The sequence below is a fragment of the Emys orbicularis genome, chromosome 4 (genome assembly GCF_028017835.1).
Source record: "Emys orbicularis isolate rEmyOrb1 chromosome 4, rEmyOrb1.hap1, whole genome shotgun sequence".
Classification (NCBI taxonomy): Eukaryota; Metazoa; Chordata; order Testudines; family Emydidae; genus Emys; species Emys orbicularis.
In genome coordinates this window covers 34,659,829-34,687,051 of record NC_088686.1, presented here as the reverse complement: position 1 = coordinate 34,687,051, position 27,223 = coordinate 34,659,829, and the positions used below count along the sequence as shown (strand labels likewise).

Here is a 27,223-nt window from a genome sequence, read left to right as displayed (position 1 = left end):
CAGAAAATACTGCCTCCATACTAAAACCATACTCAAAATCACACTGTTAGGCACAGGGATCAAAGATATATATATGAGAAGGATGCATGTAGAGTTGCTCAAAAAGCACATTTTCAGCCACAGAAAGCAAGGGACTATCCAGTAGCTTAAACTGAGCTTTCCTAGCATATCAAAATCACCTTACTAAATGTAATCATGCAGAATGGCATACATTTTGTGCATAGTTTTAATTAACAGTTGTATTGTATAAGCATTATTTGACAAGGTGGAACGATTTAAATCAAGGCAATTTAAATAATGGATTTTAATTGAGATCTGCTGATGAAAAATGCTATGTAAGAGAGCACTATTATTATTAATTATTACTATTATTATTTAAATCTCCTGACTAAAAAAAATATTAAATCAGTTGTGCATAGCCTCAATCTAATTTGAAAATTTGTGCTATTGCAATTTCAGATTAAAATTGAATGAACTAATATTAAATACCGATTTTTAAAAACTGATTTATTTCAGTGTCACTATTACTAAGGTATTTTATTCGAATTGGACAAATTTCTAGAGGAAAAAACAATGTAGCACAATTGTTTTGCCATGATACCCTTCCAAATAGCAACTTTTTCCTACCCACGATTACCTTTTAGTCTTAAGCATAAAGGCCTACATTTTCAAAAGTGAGTGCTGATTTTGGGTACCTCAACTTGTAGGCTCCTGTCTTGAGACACCTTAAAGAAGCCTAATTTTCATAATCACTGAACACTTACCCTTTGAAATTCAGGCAACCTTTGAAGGTCTCAAGTTGAGCACCCAGAAACTGAGTTGCCCCAAATCAGTAGTAACTTTTGAAAATTTAAAACAAAAACTCTTTAAAATTAAGATACTCTTATATTGACTTTAATGGGACTATTCATATATGTAATGATAAGCATGGGCATAAATGTTTGTGGGATTCAGACCATGAACTATAAAATATTTATTAGAAGATTAACTGACAGGTCTATGAGCGGTTGGGAGAGAGAGACAGAAAAAATTGTCCTCTGTATGTGCCCTGAGCAATAAGACGTGGGAATGAGATCAGCTAGATCTAAAACTTTACTGAATATTCTCAAAAAACAATGTTACTAAACAATTACAAAATTCTAATTAAAAGAGTAAGTATAAAACATCCACTTTTTCAGCATACCACTACAAAATAAGAATGTATTAAAACAAGGCAATTTAAATAAAAGCCTGATATAATTAAAAGAATGATTTTTTGGAAATTCATTATTTGTATCAAGATCATACACTATATACAATACCATATTATATTTATTTGCAAAATAATTAATTAAACATGCTTTTGGGACAAAAAAGGTCTCGTCTCAAGACTACAACTCAATGCTCGACGTGTCCCATTTAGCCTAGTTTATAGATATATAAAGAAACCCCTTGTAAAACTGTTAAATAAAAGTCATTGATATAGTGCATTAATGTTGACATAGATAAATAAAGCTCCAGTCCTGCAAGGACTTAGGCACATGTTTTACTTTATGGACTGTGAGTAAAGTTAAGCACATGTATCTTTGCAGGATTGAGGCCTAAATCTGATCTTTAACACTAATTATGCAAGTTAGAGATGGGATACTTGAAGGGCCCATAGCTTGCTTCTGTTCTAAACTGAGAGCCTTGATTGAGAAATCTCAAACACATGAGTTAATGCTTTAGAATTTAAATAATTAAATCGATGCATGTTAAATCTTACGTCACTGATTACATACTCAATGAAAGCATATTATTACACATTTCCTCAAGTAACTAAAATAATTCATTTGCAAATACGGTGGCCAACTTTCTAATTTGTGAAAACCGGACACTGAGCACTGGAATCTCCCCCACTTCCTGTTCGGCCTCTTCCCCAGAGGCCCTGCCACTTCCTCCACCTCTTTCTCTTGAGGCCCCAGCCCCTGCTCCTCTTCCTCCCCCCCCACCGTCACTCGCTGCTCTCTCCACTGCCCTCCCCTTGCCAGCTAAGCAGGGCTCAAGGGGTGACTGGGGCAGGACACCGGAGAGAGAGCCAGGCTCCGGGGGGTGACCGGGGCAGGGTGGGGAATGGAGAGCCAGGCTCCGGGGTGGAGAGGTGAGTGGGGCAGGACGGGGGAGGGAGAGCTACGCTCCAGGGGTGGAGAGGTGAGTGGGGCAGGGCAGGTAAAGGAGACCTGCGCTCTGGGGGTGGGAGGGTAACCGGGGCTGGGCAGGGAAGGGAGAGCCACACTCTGGGGGTGGAGGGGTGAGTGGGCCAGGACAGAGCAGGGAGAGCCATGCCCTGGGGTGGAGAGGTGAGTGGGGCAAGACAGGGCAGGGAGAGCCACACTCGGCGCAGGATGGGAGAGCCGCTAGTACCTCTCTCTGTTGGAGCCATTCCAGAGTGCTCCGCTGCTCCTCCAGATTCCAACAGCAGCTGCTGCTTTTTCTCACCTCCCGGTGGTGGAGACCGGGTACTGCAGGTAATCGGGCTTTTAGTGTCCAGTCAGCAGTGTGACTGGACACTGCCAGGCTCCCTTTTCGACTGGACTTTCCGATCGAAAAACGGACACCTTGCAACCCTATTACAATACTGGTATGTTTATAGTGGTGATGCTTAAAACTCTTCAGTATTGTCTTTGCACTTACAGGACATGAGGAAAGTGATGAGTATATTTGCCAAATCTCTCTATACTTATAATAGGAAGTATCAACAAATATTGGGGTTATGTTATTAGCTACCTCAGGCAACTGCAAAATTTTAAGGATGATCAATGCATAAGGTTAGATAATTCTGAATATGTATAAATTATTTTGATACTTATATTAACCTTTTTCACCTTTTTTTTTTAAACATAAAAGAATGTTATGCGCTCTCACCTTGGGGTGCTATGTGAATAGCATCCTTCAGCTTCCGTTCAGGAATGAATTTCCACTGGAAGACAGAATGATCAGCTCCACCAATAGAAACAACCCACTGATGATCATGTGACCATCTGACATTTGTCACATGAGCTGAATGCCCAAGATATTTTTTAAACTTTGCTCCTAGAACAAGGGCAGGGGGAGAAGGGGAAGAAAGCATTTTCAGTGTATTCAGAATAAATCTTTCAAAAGCACAATGATTTAAAAACAGGGAACATTTCTATACAATGTGTGAAAAAATAACCATTAAGCTTTAAGTAAAAAAAAAATTCTGCTCACTAGATGCCACCAATCTGGATAACTAGAATTCCATTTGCTCTGCTTTGTAACAGGAAGATGGATCGATAAAGAGTCACAAAATTATGATACCATTCCCAGCCTCTAATCCGCCTAATTTTACTTTCATGCACCAGTTAATAACAGATGAAAAAGCAGAGGCAGAAAGGAAGGAGGGACATGGTAGGCTTTCATGAAGTTTACTACATTAGAATCACTTTCCCTGCCATCACAGGGTGGCATTTTAATTTTTATTTACACATATTTAATTGGGGTCCCCTCACTGGGCTATCTGAAAGCTTAGAGTGCCAGCTCCCACTTTTCCCATTGAAAAGCTTTGAGTGTTAAGCAATTCTTGCCAGGCATACTCATCACTACTATTACATCTGGTTAGCTCTGTTACCAAATCCTGCATAACAAACTCAAAATTCAGATATATGTCAAAAAGAAATTGGCTTCACAGAACTCATTGCAGGCATTCTCATTATTTCTATACAGCAGGTTCATTTGCTGTTTAATTAGTCATGCTCAAAACTGCTTAAAAGAAGGAGAAAGCTGGTTTCTTTTAGATTTTCTGAAAATTCTTCTCAGGACAGGGTTTTTGGTTTATCTCACTTAGCAACTAGCAAAAGCCTTAAGGCTATCAAAAGAAAAAAAATCTGAAGGACTTCTTAAACTGTGTTTGCAAAAGGGAATAAGGCAAAATAGCATTAGATATTCATGCCATTGTTGAGTGGCACAAACTCATGGTAAAATTTTATTTCTATAATAGCACAAAGGTTATATGAACTTGCCTAATGTTTGTCTTCAAGCCCATTAGGTAGGTCACACTGTTAAAGCCAGGGCCATCCTGAGGGGGGCCCAGGACCTAGGGCGGAAATGACCAACCCGTCACTTCCGGGACTGACCACGCCGGCCAATCGCACTAACCTGCAGGGCCCCTCAAAGCGCAGGGCCAGAGCGGTTGCCCCAATTCGCTGTACCCAAGGGACGGCTCTGGTTATAGCTTGAATTAAAAAACATCAGAGAGTATGTGACCCTTAAAGAACTAGTTGATTGTAAAGTAAGTGCAGATTTACATGAGGATTCTGAGGATGTATCTAGGGCTCTAGGATCAGTTTTCTGTTTCTCAAGTATCCGTAGATCATTAAGTTGTATTTCATGGATAAATTAAAGGACTCAAATCATCCTACAGTATCTAAAAAATTCAAAAGTAGTAAAAAAAATTGATTCCTTTTGATACAGATTTCTTACACGATCTAACCATAGGTAAGGCTACCATTATGTCACCAAGGTCACGGAATCCATGACTTCCATAGACCTCCATGACATTTTCTGCCCCGGGACTGGAGCTCCCAGCCAGCCCTGCTCCCGCAGCTCCCAGCCCCTGCCCTGGTGGGGGGACTCCTCACAACTGTCCAGCTGCGGCGGGCAACGGGGGGGACTCTCCACAGCTGCCCAGCCGCAGTGGGGGGACTGACGGACCCTGCAGCTGTCCAGCCACAGCAGGGGCGGGGGACACCCGCAGCTGCCCAGCCGCAGTGGGGGGACTGGCGGACCCTGCAGCTGTCCTGCAGCTGTACAGCAGGGGCGGGGGACACCTGCGGTTGCCCAGCCGCCGTGGGCAACTGGGCAACTCCCCGCAGCTGCCCAGATGCAGCGGGCAACAAGGGGACTCCCCGCAGCTGCCCAGCCGCAGCTAGCAGCTGGGGAACCCTGAAGCTCCCAGCTGTCCAGGGGTTAGGGGACCCTGCAGCAGCCCAGCCCCTGGGCAGGGGGACCCCAGAGCTCCCACGCACCACAGCGGTGTGGGACATGGGAGCCCCCAGCAGCAGTGGGTGGTGAACCCTCCTACCCCTTTTGTCAGGGATATTTTAAGTGAAAGTCAGGGACAGGTCATGGGCTTCCATGAAGTTTTGTTTATTGCCTGTGACCTGCCCATGACTTTTACTAAAAATAGCCATGACAAAAAACTTGGCCTTAACCATAGGACATTATTTCTCTGCTCTTTCAAAAGCTAGGATTCAGTCTAGTCCCCAGGCTAATCTTAAATATTATGAAGACTCTACCTCCTCAAAGTGCATTTCAGGGGCTATGTCATATGATCATGGTATCACAGGTTTTAAGATACAACAAATCTTTGAGACTTAGAGCACTTTTCTTGCTCAACCTGGATGGTTTCTGGAATAGAGCTTTTTGAATAACTGTGAAGCAGCAACAACTCTTTTTTGTTAAACATATGAGTTTGCAAAGACTTCCCTCTCCCCCTACAATACACACACACTCCTCATTTTGGGGACTTCATTTGAGAGTATGAGGTAGCTTCCTCTGGGCTTCAGCTTCAGAAATTTCATCTGAGATTTTCCCTTACCCTTAGTAGTAGGGCTGAGCAAGAAGTAGAGCCAACCAAGAAAAGCTTTTCCACTCCCATTAAAATGTTTGAGATTTCAATTTTTTTCCCATTCCTGACCAGGACAAAGCTGAGACTTTAGAAGTTTTTTGTTGAAAAACCCACCCACCCACGAATAATCAATGACCTACTGGTTAGAGTACTCACTAGGGATGTGAGAGACCCATGTTCAACTCTCTGTTTTCCCTGATTCAGACCAGGGACTGGAACCTGTCTCTCCCACATCCCAGTTGAGTGCCCTAACTGGGAAAAATAGATAAATCATCTTTGCTGACTTCTGACCCAAATCCCTTAGAGAGGGGTAAGGGCTGGAAGAGGGAGGGAGCATTATGAGGGAGACCACAGTTACAGTGCCTGGAGACATGTTCCCTGCATGTCTCCCTAATGAGAAAGTCAGCTACTTCATCACCTTCTCCCTAGGAGCACTGGAAGAGAGGGAGAGGGAAGGGGAGGCCCATTTCGCCTAAGGAAGGAGTTTTGAATTACACCTCTACCCCGATATAACGCTGTCCTCGGGAGCCAAAAAATCTTACCGCGTTATAGGTGAAACCGCGTTATATTGAACTTGCTTTGATCCAGCGGAGTGTGCAGCCCCGCCCCCCCGGAGCACTGCTTTACCGCGTTATATCCAAATTCATGTTATCTCGGGTCACGTTATATTGGGGTAGAGGTGTACCCCATATTCCCTGATGCTTAGTCCTGGCTGAACAGGGGTCAGCTGCTCAGAATAAGGAATAGCAGGACCTGAAGCAGCTGGAAACAGATGACCTGACAGTATATACAAGGCCACAGGAAAAGCTTGCACCTTTTTTAATATCTGAGGCATATTTGGCAGTGGAAGGCATTGGAAAACTGAGCCTTATATGAAAATTTTCTTTCTGGGAATGTCAATGTGTACTGTGTATGTCCCTCTTTCCCTAGTGCTTGGAGGAAGATTAAACTGTTGGCTGTGGGCCAGAGTCTATGACTCAGGTTGAGGCTGCACCAACTTTGGCAAGACTGCCAAAGTCCTTTTTGTCTTTAGGGGTGTTTAGAATTGTTGTGTTTGCCAGCTACGAAACTTCTCCTTGACGGTAAACTCCCACTCTGCCTTAATCAAGTCCGCAGAAGCAGGTTGTAGAGGAACACAAAGCTCCTGATTTATGCTAGCTAGGAAATACTTCTGAGACACTCCCTGGATTTTATCAATGGGCCCTGCTCCTGGGGTTGGTCCAGCAGCATCTCCAGGGCTGCTAGAACTTTTCTTAGCATGACAGTGAAGAGGTGAAGAGGGAACAACCTCTGCTGAGGCTCCTCGTCTAGGATCACACAATCACAATCAGACAGTTCCCCTTCGTCAAACAAGGTGGCAATATAGAGGAACTTCTAGGATTAGAACCAGAGAGAAGCCAAAGTCATGAATTTTCAATTTGCATAATTTAACTGGGACATCGGGTGCTGTGGCGCGCGCCAGTAATCTCAGCTTCTTGGGAAGCTGAGGCTGGCAGATCGCTCAGGGGTTCTAGGCCACAGTGCACTATGCCAATTGGATGTCCAGTGCCACTGACAGCCTGGCCAGCAGTTGGCCAAAGAACTGTCTAGAACAACATGAATGATGTGTTGTGATGGGCGCGCTCTCTGTGTGGGCTGATGAACCGATTGATCAAGAATTTAACTGGGGCTTTTCTTCCTTTCACAAGGAACTGTCCCTCTATTGGCACTGCTTTTATGCTCAGAAGCCCCAGGACTTGTGCTCAATAAATGGACACTACCTCTTTAAAGGTTTCTCTGGGTAAAATGGCTCCAAAATGGCTCTGGGGAAAATGTATCTGCCATCTAGGCTTCATCCTGGGGCAAGGGTGTTTCCTGTGAGGGCCCTGGGCAGACCGAAGGTCTACTGCCTCTGCAAGTTTGGAGGCGAACACCTCTGGGAGTTCCTCCTGAAGGATGGTCCTAGCCCCTAACCCAGAGCCAATGATCCAGTCTGCCACTAAGCACTAGAAAAGGGGGAATGCCTACTTGGAATAAAAATGACCAATATCCACTGACCTAGATCTGCATATGAATGGAGTGAGACCACAGCAGACACTTCTGCAGCTCATGGGATCAGGTGTGCTGATACTGAGCTTCACTGAGTGCGTGTGTGGGGGTGAATTCCTTCACTTTTTTAGAGCCCTCAGAGATTCTTTGCACAAAGGTCTTTTATTCTTACTTTCCATAATTACACAATTTCATCCATAGCATGAAACATGACAGATCAGCAATCATGATAAAACAAACATAATTATAAAGGAATGCCTATAGTGCATTTGTTCTTCTACTAAAATTTCTAGAAACTGTGTACTACTGCCATATAAAACCTGTGGTGATATAAATCACTATCTTATCCAAAGCACACACAAAAACATGGATCATAGATTCTGTAAGTCACTATTACATGTTCATTTAATCAAATCATTACTATTTTCCATAGTTGTACTTTAACATTCTAAAGCTTTGCCATTTAAATAACTCTTAAGACCTTTCTACTTTCCCCAAACCTTTATAAATATTCATTAATAATTTATGTCAAACAAAGATATTACCTTTTCTTAAACAAGGATACCGGAATAGTTTTACTATTCCATAGTCATCAGCTGTAACCAAAACTTGACCATTAAAATTTCCATCTACAGAATTGATATCATTGATATCTGAATATTTGGGCCAGATTCCATTAACTTCAAGGCCATAAACACATGTCCATGAAGCCCATTGGACGCCTTTTAATTCTTCTTTATTTGTTACTTCTTTTCCACCTAAAAATAAATGCAAAGGCTTATTTTTAATAATTCACTCCTGCTTTTTCCTTTAATAAATTTGGAGCTAAAATTATCAAAAAATGACCAGAACTCAGATATAGCTCAGACTGAGTTGAAAATTGTACAGTAAAACTATATTTTTAAACATTCTTTTTATTATAGGCAGCACTGATGGCAACGTCTATAGTCAACATTGCTTAATGCTTTCTATTATAAGACCTAGTTTTCAATTGCATATAATTTTGCCAAACTTTTTGGCTGAAATTTTTCATAGCAGGTATCTGCCTCAGGCTGATTTTTTTTTTTTTAAAGATTCAGCAAAAATGGTTCAGCCATTTCCAAGAACAAAGGTAGGGGAAAATATGTTGTTTGGCCCCTGTTAAAAAAAAAACCCTTACAAACTTTTCATTGAGAAACCCTAGTGCCTCCATGATTTTGAGCAGGAACTTGAACATCTACCAAATATGACCAAATTATACATCTCTGAAAAAAAAACTCAATTTATACAGATTTGTTAGAAGTTGGTAACATTCTCCAATGATTCCACCTGCATTGAACATGCTCCATCCACACACAGCTCTTATATGCTGACTGGACTGAGAACACACCATCCCAGAGCTGCAGACATAGCTAGGGCCACTATGGTGCCAGGCACCGAAACTGAGAACAGGCAGACTTCTGTTCTCTCAATGCCCCCCTTCTGGTGTCTATGCAGAAGGAGGAAAAGCAGACTGACATGCTTAAATGCAAAGTAGTGAAGAGGGAGAGAGAAGGACAAGGGTGGGCTGGAATGGACAGAGCAGGGACAGGCTATGGGGGTACAGAAGGAAGGGGAAAAAGGGACAAGTTGTGGAGGGCCATGTTATGGGCAAGGGTAGCATGGTATTTACCAGAGGTGGTTTTTACCAGGTAAATCATGGTTTTTACCATCCCAGGAAAAACTAGTTAGTCCCAGTTTAAGGAATTTTCTATTTTTAAAACTGTTTAATTAATGCACACCACATTACATTTAGTTTCAGTTACATATTTGAATTGTGGTTAGATAAAACAGTAGATTAGGAGATTAATTTAGGGTTGTACAAATAAAAAATAAAACTGCAGTGGAGGTAATACTAATATATGTAATTACAATACTGAACATTGGAAGGTCTGTATACATTTCAGTTTGGAACTTTCTTAAGGAAGTTATACATGTTATGACTCATTTAATTTTTCAATATCATATATACAAAAGTAAAAAAATTTGATTACATGAAAATGATAATACCCCAGAGCCGTAAGAATGAAGTGTTAAGCAATCAGAAGCATGAAGAGTTGCAATCTGCCAGTTGTGACACAGAGGCCCATTGGTGGTTCACGACTTTGTGTCAGCAACTCGTCAGGCCTGACGTATTCACTACACCTAACACATTGTTTTCATGATATACACCCAAAAGGTGGAATGCAATATTTCGCTGGAAAACTAGTATCTCATTGATCATTAATATTCTTGTGTGATATATGTATGAGATGTGCACAAATAAGATATGTGCTAGAATTATGTTCTGAAAATGTGTTTGAGAAACAATGCATAAGCACAGTCTGCCCTAAACAAAGGATCATGTATTTGTTTGTCTGACCAGCCTGGTCCTCAGGCAGAGACAATTAAGGTATATTTATGTACAAGCAACAGAGTAATCAACCTAGCAAGTGGGGGAAATAGCCTCTTGGCAGGTCTGAACCTCCAATGATAAGTAATTGAATCACCTGATAGTATACAATACTACTGTATTATAGAAGTGCATCAAGTATGATCTTTTATGAAAACTAATGACACATTGGTGATTAATATAACTGTGAAATGTACATATTAATACTATATGAGGAATTATGGATACTCAATAATATTATGCTTTAAAGTCAGTGAAAAACAGGGCGAGAAACAGGTTTTCTCCCAGACAGAAGGGAAGGCAGTTATAAACCTGTCTCCAATTAAATTAAGCAAGGTATGACCGAAAACAGTTTAAGACCCATTGACAGACAAATAAGCAGGGCAATGAGAAGTCCACAGGAATGGAAGAAAAGCATGAGGTCATCCGAGTCTGGGGACAAAATAGTGAGTTTAGGAAGATATAAGGAGAGAGAAGAGGCTATCTTGGGATCCATCAGTGGACAGCACAAGGGGCCAGAGCTCTTGAAATCTGAGCAAGATGGATCCTTCAACCAATGGAGTTGAAGTCTGTGGGAATCGAATATAAGTGAAAAACCTGCGTAGGCAAAGATCTTTCACCTGCAGCCCCTTGTACTTCTGTAGAAGGTCCTGACTTAAAGAAAGTCAGCCATGGATAAAAAGAAAAAGATTGGTAAGAAATCTACCTTGAACCCAATGCTGTAGATTGTTGAGTCAAGTCTTAGCCACTAAAAAATGTATTTTACTTTTATTTGCTTGTCCCTTGTGCTTGAACTCACTTAAAACCTCTCTATTTTTGATTAAATAAACTTGTTTTGCTTTTATTCTAAATTAACCAAGTACTGTGTTCAACCTGAAGTAATTATTAACTCTATGGTGCTTCTGTCTCTTTAAAAGAGCAACAGGCCTTATTACTCCTTTGAACGTTCCTGGAGAGAGCTGGACATTTCAGGGCAGATGGTTTGGGGAAAATTCAGGACTGGGAATGTGTTGGGGTCACTTAGTTAGTAATAACCAAGGCTGCTGGAGACCAGAGTATGTCTGTCGCGTAATAAGCGGCTGCTAGAGTCAGAATTGCTGAACCAGAGCTGTTTGACACACAGACACACAGTGCATGCTTGTATGCTGTCTGGGAGTGTCCAGACAGGGAGCTACAGAAGCATAGCATTTTAAGGCACTCAAGGTTAGAGGACAAGTGGTGACACAACCTCTCACTGGTCTGGGTTGAACCCCAAAATCTGACATCAATCCAGGTCCATCTGGCCACATAGCATTCTATAGCAGAACACTGACTTTGATGTAGTGGACAGACGGAACCTATTCCTCAGTTTTGAATGGATGCATCCAAAGTTTGAAAAGATTCATTATATTCTTGCTGAACTTCCTGGACACTGATGCAATTGCACCACTAATTCTATAAAGTCAGATGAAATATCAGCATTCTTCAGATTTTTCTAATATTTTATAAGGGAAACTTTTCCCTTGATGGCAGATGAAAACATTGATTTTGGATACAGAGTTTGTTCTACTTAAATGAAAGTAAATATGGCAGAAAGTTGGGATTTTTGTTGAGCAACCACAGCCTTGCAATTTCTTCTTATTCAGATGACAATTTCTTTCTTGCATATTTTGACTGAAAGGAGGTTGACACAGGAGTAATTGCCTCATTAAATCTCTTTTTTACTTTTGCTTTGTGGGTGCAAGATCTTCATTTATCAGTAGATCCAACCATACTTTGCATGCAACTTCCACTGTCGGTGTATCTCTTTGGAGTTTGTCAAGTCCCCCACTGCCAGCACATCGCTCGCCCGCGCCGCTTCTCGCCGCCCCCATTGGCCCGGGACGGCGAACCACGGCCAGTGGGGGCCGCGATCGGCCGAACCTGCCGCGTCAGCAGGTAAATAAAACTGGCCCAGCCCGCCAGGGTGCTTACCCTGGCGAGCCGCGTGCCGAACGTTGCCAACCCCTGGGTTATACCATACTTTAGAGCTGAAAAATGTATCTTAAAATTTTAATTTTCTTTGTTTAATGTTCACCTATCTTAAAAGGAGAAGTTTCCAATTATACTTTTGTCATTGGTCGTTGATTGCTCAGCTAAATATTATTGTAATTTTTGTATAGTTTTGCAAAGTAAGACTTGTTTATAGGATCAATTTCCATATTTACCATAGCTTCAAGGTTCACTCATATTCCTTTTCTATTTCCAGCTAACAGATTCTAATATATACCTAATTCAACTAATTTTTTATGACATTGTATTATCAAAATGTCCATGAATTGGAGGACCTGGAGCTGGTAACTGGGGTGGGAGGGGAGTCCCTCCGCCCTAATCCAGACGGTGACACCACTGAAATTATGATTCTGTAGATTTTAGAAAACAAATGACACTTCCCTTACCTTTTTATCACTAACTTGCCCATGGGATGAGATTTTACTACATTATGCTCCCAGACTAATAGTTGTATCTCTGTATCAAAGTATTCTTTTTCCAAAACTTCAGTTCACTAGATAATTACCCAATCTTATATTTCTAGATTTTATTTGCATTCTGATTGTTTTAAATAGATATAAATTACTTATTGCAAAAGCTCATATAAGTTAACTTCATCAGTAGGGTTGCAAAAATCTAGTTCTAAAAAATGTATGAATCTACTGATACAGGAGCTCTTGATCTTTTCAAGCACAAAAGTATGCAGCTATTTAACACGAGCTCGTAAAACCCTGGTAAAAGAGAGCATTCAAATGTAAAAAAGTATGGTTACTTACCAGTATCGTAACTACTGAATAGGAGTGTGGACAGCAGAGATTGCAGCTAAATGCACATTTAGTGAGCTAATAGAAAATCCTGATTCCTTAAAATGAAGTAGATATTATAAAACATCCTATATCCTTGTAGCTGCGGGAAGCAAGTTATGAGTCTCAGCCCAACACAAAAAAATGTTTCCACTTACACAGGTAAGTACTCATAATAGATGGTTTCCTGCTGTTCAACAAAATGTTTTGTGCAGCTAAATAACAGTTCTTTGCTGTGTTGTCCAGCCATTCAATAGCCAAAAGGTCAGGTGAAGACTGTTCAGATTAAAGTGAAGAACTTGACCATAATGAAGGGACAGTAGCCTCTGTGGCCCATGGGGCTGCTCCTTAACATGCATGATACTGGGTATTACCTCTGGGTAATGGGCTGCAAAATCCACTATGATCAGGATCTATTGTTGCCCCCTTGCACTTTTTTTCCAAATGTCCCATTATGTCCATCCTTACCCACTCAAATGGCATACTTACGAGAGGTAAGAGGACTAAGGGAGCCCAGAGGTTTCCTTTAGATGCTACTTGTCAGCACTCAGGGCAAGACACACAAAAGCTCACCACTTGTTGGTAGATCTCTGGCCAAAATATCTGGCCAGCACCCTCTCAAGGGTTATATCTCTGCCCAAGGAACCATGAAGGGAACTACGTGTGCCAGCCATAGCACTTCTTTCTGAATGTTTTGAGACACCAGGAGCTGGTGACGTATGTTACCCATCCAGGTGTTGTTCTCCTCTGTAGAGAGTAAGTCATTTTGCAAATCAAATTGGGGAAACTGGGAGGCCTGAGCCTCATTAGTGATGGTCCCATTAACTACTGCAACCAGGGTGTACATCTCGCTAATGGTGTCAACTCCTCATTGTTCCTGGACCAAATCAAAGAACCTGTCTAACATTAGGTCAATATCCGGAAGAGGGTTATCCCAAGGTGGTCCTGTTGAGCTGCCAGCAGAGTCGGGAAGAGGGCTATCGTGAGGCAGTCCTGTTGAGCTGTCAGCTGCCAAAGCTGTTTGCAACCAAGACTTCCCAGCTAGTCAACACTATTTCTGAGTCTTCTTGGGTAGTGGGGGGTCATCACAGAGGTTGGAGCCCACAATCAGAAATTGGACAGACGGTCTGGGCTCACTGAGCAGCGACATAGTAGTGTTGCCAGTCCTTCTCAATTATTACTTCCCATGACAAATTGGGGGTTACACCGACCCAAAGCATTCTAGCTTGCTCTCTTAAGTTCCAGTGTACCCAGGCTGTGGGGTAGGAATAAGTGTCCCCATGGACACTGTTCATGTGCACCAGGTCATCCTTCTGTAGCTATCCAGGATCCAGTAGGGTCTGCCAGATTAGGGGTTGGGAGCACCCTAAGTTTATTAGCCCCAACACTGTTTGGCCCCCTAGGACTACTGGAGCTACAAATGCTCAGCAACAGTTCTAGTCTGTTCTGCTGGAGAGATCCCAGAACTCTGCAAGCCACCGTCCGTGAAATCACACTCCATGAGGGAGCACAAGCAGCTGACACATCCCAGCTTCCCACTGCAGAAACAGATGACCATTTGATAAGGGAAAGCACCTTAGCCTGCTCCTGGGAATGACTCCATGCATCCCCCTCTGACAGCCCTTACAGTGGTTGCAGGATGCCTTCTGGGGGTCTACCAAGTGGGTACCCCTCATTCTGGGACTACTCCAGGAGTTCTCTGCCCTTTTCTGGTGCCCTGGGTTGATTCCTCGGAAGATTGGGGCCAGGCTTCACTAGGCCTAGGTCACTCACACTGGACAGGCCAACTTCCTGACAAAGTCCCCTGAGTTGGGGGCAACTGTCAGTATGCTGGGTTGTGTTGGTGTACCTAGGTTTGAATGGCAGCCAGCAAAACCTCTAGATACTGTTTGAACACACAGACTCTATGATCTCGGATGGAGAACAAAGCTAGCGGGTGGCCCAATTCTTTAGCTGCTGGGGCACAACCTAGGATCATGCCCCAAGTGAGAAAGTTTCTGTCTGGAACTGGCGCCGGTAAATCTCTAGTGATACCCCCCAGAGGAAAAGAATGGTGACTTTCACGATATCGTACTACTTTGCAGCTTCATCACCTGAGGCCTGGTAAGCCACCTGAGCTTCCCCAGAAAGAAAAGGAGCTAGACACGCAACTCAGTTAGTCTCTTCCAAGTGATGGGCAAGAGACATCTACTCAAATGTTACAAGGTACATCTCAGGATCATCAGTGGGTCCCAATCTGCAAAGGGCTGTGCCTGGCCCCGACGGCAACACTTCGGAATAGGACTGACCATTTTTCTGCTTGAGCATAGCCTCTGGGAATTGCTGCTGCAGTAGTTCAAGGAGCACAGCTTGTTGCAGCTGGGTAGTTCACCAGGCCTCCTCTTGTACTTCCAGTAAAAGTTGCTGGGCCTCTGCCTGAACCTGCTACTACTGAACCAGAGTCATATGCTCTCCTCCATGGACAGAAGTACCAAGTTGTGGCAAGCAGGGTTGCTCCATAGTGCCCTCTGTGGGGCCAAACATGGTACTACAGGCACTCCGTGCCTTAGTCCACAAGTTTTGGACTCCCGTTAGGTAGCCTATACTGTAAGCCAGGGATCGGCAACCTTTGACATGCAGCCTGTCACGGAAATCCGCTGGCGGGCCGGTTTGTTTACCTGCAGCATCCGCAGGTTCGGCCGATTGCAGCTCCCACTGGCCACGGTTCGCCATTCCAGGCCAATGGGGGCTGTGGGAAGCAGTGCGGGCTGAGAGATGTGCTGGCCACCACTTCCTGCAGCACCCATTCGACTGGAAGGGTGAACCGTGGCCAGTGGGAGCTGCAATCGGCCGAACCTGTGGACGCTGCAGGTAAACAAACCGTCCCGGCCCGCCAGTGGATTTCCCTGATGGGCCGCATGCCAAAGGTTGCCGATCCCTGCTGTAAGCTCAGTGTCACTGTCTAAATAATTTAAATAGAAATAAACTCAGAATTTAGCTGTCTGAGCCTTGAAATAAACAAACAAAACCTCAAAGGCAAGCACTTCGTTGCAGCACTTGAAGGCAAGACCATGACATGGCCCTAAGTTCTGGGCTAATACTGAGAAGCTCCTCCTGTGTCCCAGTCTCACTGAGCTCTGCCTTCTTCTCAAGGTCAAGCCTTCTTAACTGGCCTGCTGGCTCCTGATTGGTCAGTGTCTCCTCCTGGCCCTTCTAGGCTCTGGAGGACTACTTTTTTTGGTAGGCTGGCCTGAGAAGAGAGGTGTCAGGGTGCTGGCGCCTCCAGCAGAAGGGTCAGGGAAGGCCAGATGGATCTTGTCACAGACCTCTTTTGGAAGAAGTGCTAGAGGCATCTGAATAGAGAATCTGTTTAAGTCGGATTATCCTGATTAAATCCATGTATCATTTTTGTATCTAAAGTTATGAATATTGGCTATGTATTTCTATCTCAAATGTGTTTGTTCCTGGGTGACACCTCACAAATAGATTTATATCAAGGCTAGACCAGCTATGTGTGGATGGCTCATTAAGGACACTTCACTCTAATGGGCCATTGAAGAAACTCTTCCCACCCAGACAGCTCTCCCCGAGGATGCCTCAGACACCAAGGGGCCAATGGCCACCCCATGTGAGTCATCAAACCACGTAAGGACATGTGATATGCCCACGTGACCCTGGACTCCATCTTGGGCCAGTAACTTTCCACAAACAGGGGCTGTGGACTTTGTTTGGGACAGTAAATTTCCATGGACATCGCAGAGGATATAAAAAGACACCTGAGACATCTCCATTTTGTCTTCATTTATTGCTTCTTTTCTCTAGACTCAGGAGCGCCGCCAGCTTTTCTGCCGCCCTAGGCGGCGGAAGGTCCCGCCCTGAAATGCCGCCCCCCACAGAGGCGGCGGAAGGTCCCGCCGCCGAAATACCGCCACGGTCGCCGCCCCCCAAATTGTAATGCCCTAGGCGACCGCCTAGGTCGCCTAATGGATTGCGCCGGCCCTGTCTGGACTGGATTTCTAACAAAGACGCTCTAAACAAGGACTGATGACCCCCAATCTGTTTGGGTGATTCCAGAGACTTTTGCAAGCTAGCATTTTATTCCATTACTGCTGTGATTCTGATCTATGAACACTGAAAATCATTTGTATGTATATGATCCTTTAACCATTCAATAACTCTTTTCCTTCTTTTTTATATCATTAAACCTTTAATTTTTAGCTACTGAAGGATTGGCATCAGTGTGATTACTGGGTAAGATCTGAGTTATATATTGACCAGGTTAAGTGGCTGATCCCTTGGGATTGGAAGGACCCTATATCTGATTAAATTGTTTTCAGTAACCACTCATCAGAAAGCCCAGTGTGTCTGGGTGGTGAGCCAAGGACTGGAATGCCTAAGGAGATTGCATTTTTGACTTCTTGTTAACCAGTGTGGTGATACAGAAATTCATTCTTGTTACTGGCTGGGTATAATCTAATGATAGAATAACCACCAATTTGGAGTGAGTCTGCTCTATTTCTCAACAGTCTGTCCTGAATTTGGCATTCTTAGCTGTGACCAACTGAGGCATGGTGAGACCCCCAAAAGGGGGAAACACGGATGGTGACATGGCCAGAGGGCCAAACCACGAAGAGGGCATTGCGGTTCCTGAGGCTACAAGGGGGGCTGCAGGTGAATGCAGAGACAAAGTGACGGTGTGCAAACTAAGAAGGGGGAGGGTTGTCGGCCTCCAACTAATGCCCAGAGTGACCAGGAGAAGGCGTCAGCTCAGTGGTGAGTGATGTGCCCTGACACACCTCCGTAGTCAAAGTCAGGGATGGAAAAGGAGTGGGAAAGGGCATACCCCTGCAAATGTTGTTTGGTCTTTCCAACAGTTCAGTCAGGAAAGCACTCTTGCAGGTACGTGAATTGGAATGTCCAAAGAATACGTGATTGGATGATACACAGACTTCAGCCATCCCTGTAAGCATCTGAGGTGAAGACTGTCCGATGCTGATCTCTACTTGATACCTGGAATGGTCACAGACAACTCAATCGTCCAGATAAGGGAATATCAGAATGCCAATGTTTCTGAGGTGAGCTGCTATTACTGCCGTGCATTTGGTAAACACCCTTAGGGCAGATGACAGACCAAAAAGGAGGACAGTATATTAGCAATGAAGACCTACAAACTTCAGGTACTTTCTATGGCATGGATGGTTTGTCAAATGAAAGCAGGCATTTTGGAGATTGAGAGCAGCATACCAGTCACTGGAATTGAGAGATGGAATGATGGATGCCAGGGGACTATGTTGCTGAAGCTCTTGGTCTAACCTCAGCACTGAGCAGATCCTGAGGAAGGTTCTTAGAGACACTTCAGTGGCCTTTTTAAGACATGAAGTGCTCTTTTTGGGTTTTGTGACAGATTTAGGTCTCAATTCTTTGCAAAAGGAACCCAGAGACAGGGAGTACTTCCTCTTTTCACAGTGGGAGGATTAAGCTTTTTCAGATTTTTGAGAGAAGTGGAGAGGCACTTCTAGCAGGACAGGTATGGGATTTTATGGTCTCAGACACCTCACAAGAGGAGCAATGAGTAAACGCCAGAGATCCTGGCATAACCTCTCAGTCTGAAAGGAAGAGATCTCTCTTTGCAGGGTGCAGAAAAAAACCCCATAAAATGATTAAACAATAAAGAATTGTTAAAATGGGTGCTACTATCTCACTGCACTTATGAATGATCTGTTTACAAAAGAGAAACATCTCAATATGAGAGAGAAAACCATGACAGAGCACAAGGAGTTTCTCACTGCCTCTGGCTGCTTGTTAGAAGAACTGAAGGAGGGGTTGGAGTGGGTCACCCTGTATACCTCATGGCCCCAGGCGAACGAAGTGCAGAAAGCATATTCCACCCTGACAGGTACTACTACAGAGAACTGTCTGGCTCAACTGCACTGGGCATAAACACACCTAAGTGGAAGAGATGTGCAATCACTCGAAGAATTAATCTTTTTTTAAAAAGGTGGGGGGAGGAGAGATACTCTTCAGAACGATCCACTGATTTTAAAAAAATGGTTTCAAATAATTTTTTAAAAATAACACTGTAATAAAGCAAACATGCTACTAATAAGAGAAAGATAAGAATATTTAATTAAAATTAAGCAAATATGGCTCAGAAATGCTTGGTTACCCAAGCCAGAGTACTGTAACAGTCTAGAATATGAAGACAAATCTGAATGGGCAGACTATTTATGGACACATCTCTAATTTTCTTATACATGTTATCCACTGAATAATTACTTGGTCCATAACATCTTTGTTCTGTTTCCATGCCCTTAACAACTTAACGTTTCAAACCAAGATTTATTAACTATATATTGTAGATTGAATTTATAAAAGAAAGTAAATTATAAAAATACAAAATCTTACTTGGCATCTTGTAAAAAAGTCTTTTCCCACTGCCATCATTGGTCTGTAAATATTTACTGTCTGAAGACCAGTCCATATGAGTGATGAAACTTACAGATCCAACACATTCCCCAACTTTTTTGTACCGCTGAACAACACCATAAATATCAACAGAGCTGTCATTGGAGCCAACCGCAAGGAAAGTCCCATCTGGTGAATATTTTAATTCATGAATGGCTTCTTTCCTGTCTTTAATATGAACAACCTCTGTCATATCCCTGTAGTGGAGAAAGAAAATGTGTCACAAGCATAAAAGAGAATGTCATCATGTTGTCAAGCTCACAGTTTCAAGAATGTGCCTGACAAAATCTTCTTCTGAATTCAGAAATTTTACTATTTCTTGTACAAATGTAATTTTCTTAATATGCTTTCAGAGTAACAACATAAATAGCCTGTGAACCTGTGTTTGAAATTTAAGTTTAAATGCTTCCTTAGCATGTTTTCTACATAAAACAAAGAAATATGCATAAATTACTTAAGAAAAAGTTTATAGTTTGTTTATAGTTTTCTAATCTTTGTACCTACCTGACTCGAAGTACAGTGAAAGAGCCATCCTTCATTCCAAGTGCAAGATGGATTCCATCAGTACTAACAGCTGCACAGCGAATTGGTTCTTCCATATTGCACCGTGCAATCAATGCATGGTCTATTAGGCTCCAAATTCTAAAATAAAATATTAAATAAAATCATATAAGGAATGGCTGTTTTCTGATTTTAAAAAAGTGAAGATTTCAACTTAATAGAATATATTCTGAATGCAGCACTGCACCTATATTCTGAAGTCATTTGCTATCAACTTCCAAAACTAACAAGCTTTGCATACAGCAATGAGTGCCTGTATATTTAAGAGTACGATTGAGTACCTAATTTCTGAAACTGCAGAGGCAGACTCATTTTGTTAAGTACTTAACAAAGAACAGTACTTATTTCCAAAACCTGAATTTTCTGTTGCTTAAAGTGTATACTATTCATTTAGTTAAAGATTATTGAATGAACAACTGAAAATTTTACAATACAAATGCCTCCCTTTCTATTATTTATCATTCATAATGTAGCACAACTTTCTGTATGTGACCAGATATCAATATAATTTCTAACTTATACTAATCATGCTTTTTCAAGAATGGAATTTTACAATAGTGTGTCAATTAATTTTTTATTACATTAGTGCATCTCCTAGCAGATTAGCAAAAAGGACACTACATTTTAATGTGAAAAATGTTTAAAAAAACTATGTAAAGGAGAATAATTTACTAGGATTTATTGGACTGTAGCCTTATTTAACAAATGTCACAAGTCAGATATGCAATTCTATCACATTTAAAAAAAACAACCATGATGTGAATAAGAATTATAAGGTACTGTACCACATCAGCCCAAAAGAAGGCATCTCAGTAATGCCTGATATAGGTTGGATGAAAGGTTCACTAAAGACATCAGTCAAAATTATTTAATTTGGGAGTTGTGGATGCTTCACAGCACCTCTGAAACTTAAACACTTCTTAGATACTCAAATATAAATTTAGGTGTGTAACTTTAGTTACCCAAGTTTGAAAATTTTGGCACTCATTTTATTTACTGTCATTGAAATTATGAAAGTAATCCCTTCCACCATTTGAGTTCAAATTAAGGCCTTGATTTCCATTTTGAAAACTACCCATTTCTGCCACTGTTTTCAGACCTCCATCAGCAAAGTAATCAGTATCTACAGTTACAAGAATAAATTATGTTGGTTCAATACCACAATATGACATGCCATAAATCATTTTGCATTTTTACATTTCAATTATGTTTTTCTAAAGATGAAGTCTCCTCTATAAAGCTATACATATTCTGGGTGGGGAGCTTTAGTTTGGTGTATTATTGTTGGCCATTTTGTTGTTGGGGGAGTGGGTAGCATTGTTGTTGTTGCTAACCTGACTGATCGGTCATCACTTCCAGTCATGGCCAACGGTTTTGTAGGATGGACTGCCAGAGCCCATAGCTCTCCTTCACAGTGCCCCTGCATGATCAGGAAAGGCTTATTGCGTTCATGCACAACAATCTCAAAAATTTCACTGTCTTGTGTCCCAACTAGAATATGGTCTCCTCGCCAGCAAACACTTCTTACAGACAGACCTATGGGAAAATATATGTATATGCACTTTGTTATGAACCACTTAAAATTTCACATAGATAGCACAGCTGTCAAAACCACAAAAGAAAGAAAACAACCAGAAATAAACCTGCATAATAAATACCATCTTACTCTTTCAGCCATGGACAAACTTTTTACCACAACAGACCACACATCCATCACTACCTTAGGGATGCCAGCCTCCACCTCTTGCATTGCCATAAATCTAATAAGAAAGAGTGAGCCTTGCATATTGGAGAGCAAAGAAAGGTGTAGTCAAACCTTAACATAACAGAAGCATGATCCAGCACATTGACATTTGCACATAAAAGTGTGCATTTTAATCCATCTAATTCCTAACATATACAGTAATATACTGAATGAGAGTCACGTAGCCCAACTTCTAATCAAAGGGCACACTCATATTTCTGACGGAGCTGGCAGAGACTACATGAACGACATCAACAGAGATATCAGTGGGATGTGTTATTCTTAGCTTTCATAAGAATTACAGATAAGCAGAAAGTTAAAGGAAAATGTCATTTCATCTCACAAGCTTGTCTACCCAAGGTTGCCTTCCACAATCATCAACACAACAACCAATGTATCATCTGATTATCAGAAGAAGCTAATCAAGTTGAAAGAGTGAAAAATAGATCCTACTGGCAACAATATATAGAGTAGGGTGAGCTTGGGGACTGGTCTACATATTTTGGTACCTAAATATGTAACCTAATTTTCAGTGGAGTTGAGCACTCACAAGTTACACTGAGCTGAGGGGAGTTGAAGGTGACCAGCTATTCTGAAAACCAGATCACTTTTATTTAGTTTCCCGAATATGGATTTAGGTGCCTAACTCTAGGCATGTCAAAATTCTTAAATTTTGACTTTAGTCGATAGTGTCTACTATGCAAGCAATTTTACCAGTTTCAGCTTTGTCTCAGTCCTTTTGGCAGTGGGCATCAGAGGAGTGAGTTTGCCCAAGGATTTTTGTAGGCTCCAAGATGGCATCGTTAATAGGTAAAGCCACTCAAGCAGGACACACAGTATGCAAAATATCCACTAACTTGTGTGGATTGCCCTGGACTAGTGCTACCTGAAAACCAAGGGAGGTGGCTATATTCTTCATAAGTTCCTGTTATGTTATATAATCATCCAAAAATGGGAGAATCATTCAGAGACAGTGGCCGCATCCAGGGAGAAGCAAATGGGTAGATAAGCACTGTAGTGTACTCTGTTCTGCAGTCTCCTGAATCTTTGCACTGGAAGGGTCAGCTGAAGGAAACAACTGAAGGAAGCACATCCTCTGCTTACTGGGTACTGGGATCGGTACTGAGATTGGTATCAGGTACAGTATATTGCCTTGATGAAGATTTATTGGTACATGGTGTGACGTTATATGATTAAAATATAACCATGTAGATCATTGTTGCTACCACTGTTATATAATTGCAACAAATCTTGTACAAAGTGTGTCAAGGAAGGTGTCAATAGAAAAGTTATGGTTTGCAGAATATGATTATCCTATTTTTATGCATATATCCTTTTTGCATCTGAAGTTATGAATATTGATTATGTACCTGTATTTCAAATATGTTTGCTCCAGTGGTATCACCCACAGGGTAATTTTCATCCAGTCTGGCCAGCATATTGTGAAGGGACTATTCAAATTGAATGGCCCCATCAAAGAACACTTAACTCACAATGGACCATAGAAGAGGTTTATTCACACCTGATGGACTTTCTTGTGAACGTTCTAGAGTATGGATAATGGCCTCTGCTATGACTCAGCGAAGCATGCAATGGCATGTGACCAGATCATGTGACCAGATCATGTGACCCTAAACGCCATCTTGTTACCTGTATTTTTCCACAAACTGGGCTGAGGGCTTTGTTTCGAACAATGGGTTTCCCTCCACAGGGCAGAAGCTATAAAAGTCCCTGGAAACATTTCCATTTTGCCTCTTTCCTGCTCTGATCTCTGAACTATCGACTTATCCATTCTAACCAAGGGACTGAGGACCTTCCAATCATTTGGGAGCAACCAGAGACTTAACAAACCAGCAGTTTATTTCATCACTGCTTCAAGAACCTTGCAATTATTGTATGTATTTGATTCCTTTAGCCAATTTTAACTCTCACCTCTTTCTTTCTTTTTATAAATAAACCCTTAGATATTAGATACTAAAGGATTGGCAACAGCATGATTAATGGGTAAGATCTGAGTTATATATTGACCTGGATATGTGGCTGGTTCTTTGGGATCAGAAGAACCCTTTGGTTGATGAGATTGGTTTTAAATAACTACTCATCATTAAGTCTAGTGTCTGGGTGTTGAATCCAGGACTGGAATACCTAAGAAGGCTGCATTTCTGACTTCTTGTTAGCCAGTGTGGTGAGACAGAAGTTTACTTTTGTTGCTGGATTGGTATGTCTTATGGAAGAATAATCACCAGTTTTGGGGTGTATCTGTCCAATTTCTCAGCAGCATGTCCTGAATTTAGTATTCTCAGTTGTGACCCACTGAGGCATGGTGACACATGGTCTAGGCAATGAGGACCTAGAGTCCAGAGGAACCCCACAAGAATTTCCAAAAATGCTACTGTTGGAACAGATACAGTACCAGGGACCAGCTGCAAGGCATCCTGTCCCTGGACCTGCTCCTATAAGAATGATGGTACCGAGATTTTGATTTGTATGAAGAGGAACAAAGAGAGGCTCTAGTCCTTCTGTAATGGGATACTAATGAAACTCCTCCCATATCAGCAATGAATCTAAAACTGAGAGGGAAAGAAGGTCCCTGACTGCAACATAGGTCTCAGGTGTTGTTGTACCAAGAGCATAGTGTGTACCACAGATGAAATCAAAGCTGTTAAAGGTCCTGGCAATAGAGTCAATCTCAGTGATACTGAAAGTGGTGCCAGAAGCAACAACTTGACATTCCTAGACAACAAATGCGGTATTGGGGAACATTTAGCTAGGGGTGGCTTATTTCTAAACTCAGTACCAGACTTTTTTCTGTGAGTCTCTGTCAGTGACCTGGTTCTCAAAAAGGAATTGGGCTTCTTCTGGCTAGGGGCATTCAAAGTGTCCATCTTCTGGTGTTTACACAGTACCAAAGAAGGAGAATGCCTTTTGTCTGGTTCCCTCTGATGAGGGATCCCTCTAATTCCAGCAGTGCATTTTGAGATAGAGTAGAATGCGAACCCCCACATACCGGCTGGGTTCCAAGTGAGGGTGCAAAGCTGCCTCCATCAGGATATGGTGAAAATGAACTTACCTCAACTTCTTGGCCCTCGTCTTAAACCCTCTACAGAAAGGGCACTTCTGCCTTACATGACCTTCTCCTAAATACTTTAAACATCTAGAATGAGGGTTGATAACTGGCATAGGTACATTACAGACAGAATAGAGTTTAAATCCTGGGGATTTAGACATACTCCTGTACTGAGCTTTAAGCCTGAAGAATATTATATAGATAAATAAAAAAAATAAACAAATTTCTAAAACAAGTACCATAAGCTATCACTAATCAACTAACAAACTATGTACAACAGAAACTAGAAAAAAATTCTCTAAGAGAAGGGAAAAAGTGTGACAAGCACACACATTCTCCCATTACCAACTACGAACAGTAAAAAGGAACCGAAGGGGATTTTCCCCTTTATACACTTAGTTAGCAGCATGAGCGTGCAGAGGGCGCAGGCACTATCCCAACAGGTACCATTCTGAGAAAAAAGTTTTCTGACTTCAGTGCACTGGCATGCACATACCTAAAGTGGAAAGGACATGTGCAAGCACTCAAAGAAGAAACTATGTACCCTCTGCATGAAGGTCTCTTTAGGAGATGCTCAGGACTCAGGTCTAGATGGCCTGCTTCTTCTGGGGGGCAAGTTGAGAGAGGAAGATAAGTGGGAGAGAGGCCCCCGCCCTCCAACTCAATAAAAATATCTAGAGGAAATTCCACAAATTGAATATTGAGACATTTTCCAACCTCACCCAAGGGTTCCTCCCATGGATTTTTCCAACATGGAGAATATAATTGGGCCCAATAGCTTCTGTTGTTATTACTACTACTATTTTGAAGATAATAGGGAAAAACAGCGAAGAACAAACTCGGGGAAATCTGTCTAACACCCACCCCTGGAAAGCTCTTTAAAGTGTTTTGGTAGTTAGTTGTGTTGTTGGTAAACCACTCTTTGAATTTAAAAATAAAACTTCTTTGTTGTACACAATAAGCTAACAAATATGAGATTATCTGATGTCAATTGGAAAAAAATCTCCCCATTATTCAATATTAGAGTTGAATGTTCAGATGTAAACAAAGATAAAAACATCATGCTTACAGCGAAATTCTACCAATAACTCATTTTTATAGGTAAGATACAATAAATTATATTAGAGGTGGAAATTAAATACTTGGTTTTTTTAAAAATGGTGCTATGTGATATAACCTAAGAGTCATTTTGTGAAGTTGGAAAACCAGAAGTAGGATATCTTTAAATTAGCCTTTAGGAATAGTCAGATGGAAGACAAGAGTTTTAGCCAGATTAAAAAGCTGAAAGTTGACAACACAATCATCTGGGTACACTTGATGAAGTAGAGCTTGTCTACACAGTAACTTAGTCTGCACCAGCTGAGGTATAAATTGTAATGCACACCAATGTTGCCCACACTAACTGGCCTGGCCCACATGGATCCTAGCACACCAAAAGTTCTTTAGTGTGTGTTAATGTAGTCCTGTTTCAAACAGTAACATTATTGCATAATAGGGAACTTTTAGTGCATGCCAGTAAGGTCCACTTGGGCCAGTTAGTGTGCAACATGCTGGTACAAAGTAAAATTTACACCCCAGCTATTGTGGACTAAAGCACCTTAGAGACTAAACAATAGAAAAACAACAATTTTAAGAATGTTGGAAATGAAAAGTGATAGAAATACTTAATTTTGCTTTTGAACATCCAAATTAATTAGATGAGGGAATGAAAAACCCTCAATAATAAGGGCTTTGAAGAGCACAGAATTATTAAAACTTCTCAATAGGAGTGGTGAGACTTATATTCACTGTCTCCTAGTGCCCAACCCAATGCACTTTCCTCTAGGTGAATGGGATTTTTAATGAGGGAAAGCAGGAGCAAAAAGGTCTGCAGCAGGATCCATCCAGAAGTTCAGGTCTGTGTGGCTGTCTCAGAACAATACAGAAAGCTCAGTGAAGCCTGGGAGCAAATGCAGTGCAGTTGGAACATTCAGAAAATTATGGGGTCAACTGATAAATTCTACTGAGCATGTACAAATGGTGACTTTTTGCAGATTTTAACTCTTCCAAATCTGGGCAGATTTTTACAACTACCAGCAAGATGCCATTCTGGTCTCAGGACTATCCCTCTGCCAAATGTCAAGATTTTGCCTTTCTTGCAAATCACTACCTAATTCTTAAAAATGGCCAAACAGTTTTTTTCCCTCAGTTTTTAAAAAAAAAATTTTTTTTTAAATTTAACAAGAGACAATTGACAACAATAAGCATTGGTGACCCCAATACAGAAGTCACTACTGCACTACTTATGTTTTTCTTTTTCTAAAATAGAAAGATTTGTAATTTTGTTAGTGAGAAAATAACACTTGAATTAGAGAAATCACTGGGAGAAAAAGAGGGAAGATATTTTCTAATAAGAGGTTTTTTAGAAGGGAAAATAGTGATAACTGAAGTTCAGAGACAATTGTCATATTATTCTGAATATTAGTTGCATTTTCAAAAGAAGAAATAATAGTAGAAAATTTTAATGTTAAAATTTGATTCAATAATATACAGATCTACTTAAAATCTAACT

The 27,223-nt window shown here is 41.6% G+C and overlaps 1 protein-coding gene across 4 annotated transcripts in view; it reads right to left on the bottom strand.

Annotated features, from left to right (window-relative positions):
* The window catches only part of EML5 (EMAP like 5), a 329,289-nt gene that overhangs the window by 210,450 nt on the left and 91,616 nt on the right, over positions 1–27,223 (bottom strand). For all 4 annotated transcript variants that reach the window (XM_065403925.1, XM_065403928.1, XM_065403927.1 and 1 more), the window contains exons 7-11: positions 21,196–21,397; positions 19,805–19,942; positions 19,241–19,497; positions 8,179–8,391; positions 2,884–3,051 (exon numbers count right to left, since the gene is read on the bottom strand). In XM_065403925.1, the coding sequence (XP_065259997.1) occupies positions 2,884–3,051; positions 8,179–8,391; positions 19,241–19,497; positions 19,805–19,942; positions 21,196–21,397 (978 nt within the window). The remainder of the gene's footprint in view (positions 1–2,883; positions 3,052–8,178; positions 8,392–19,240; positions 19,498–19,804; positions 19,943–21,195; positions 21,398–27,223) is intronic.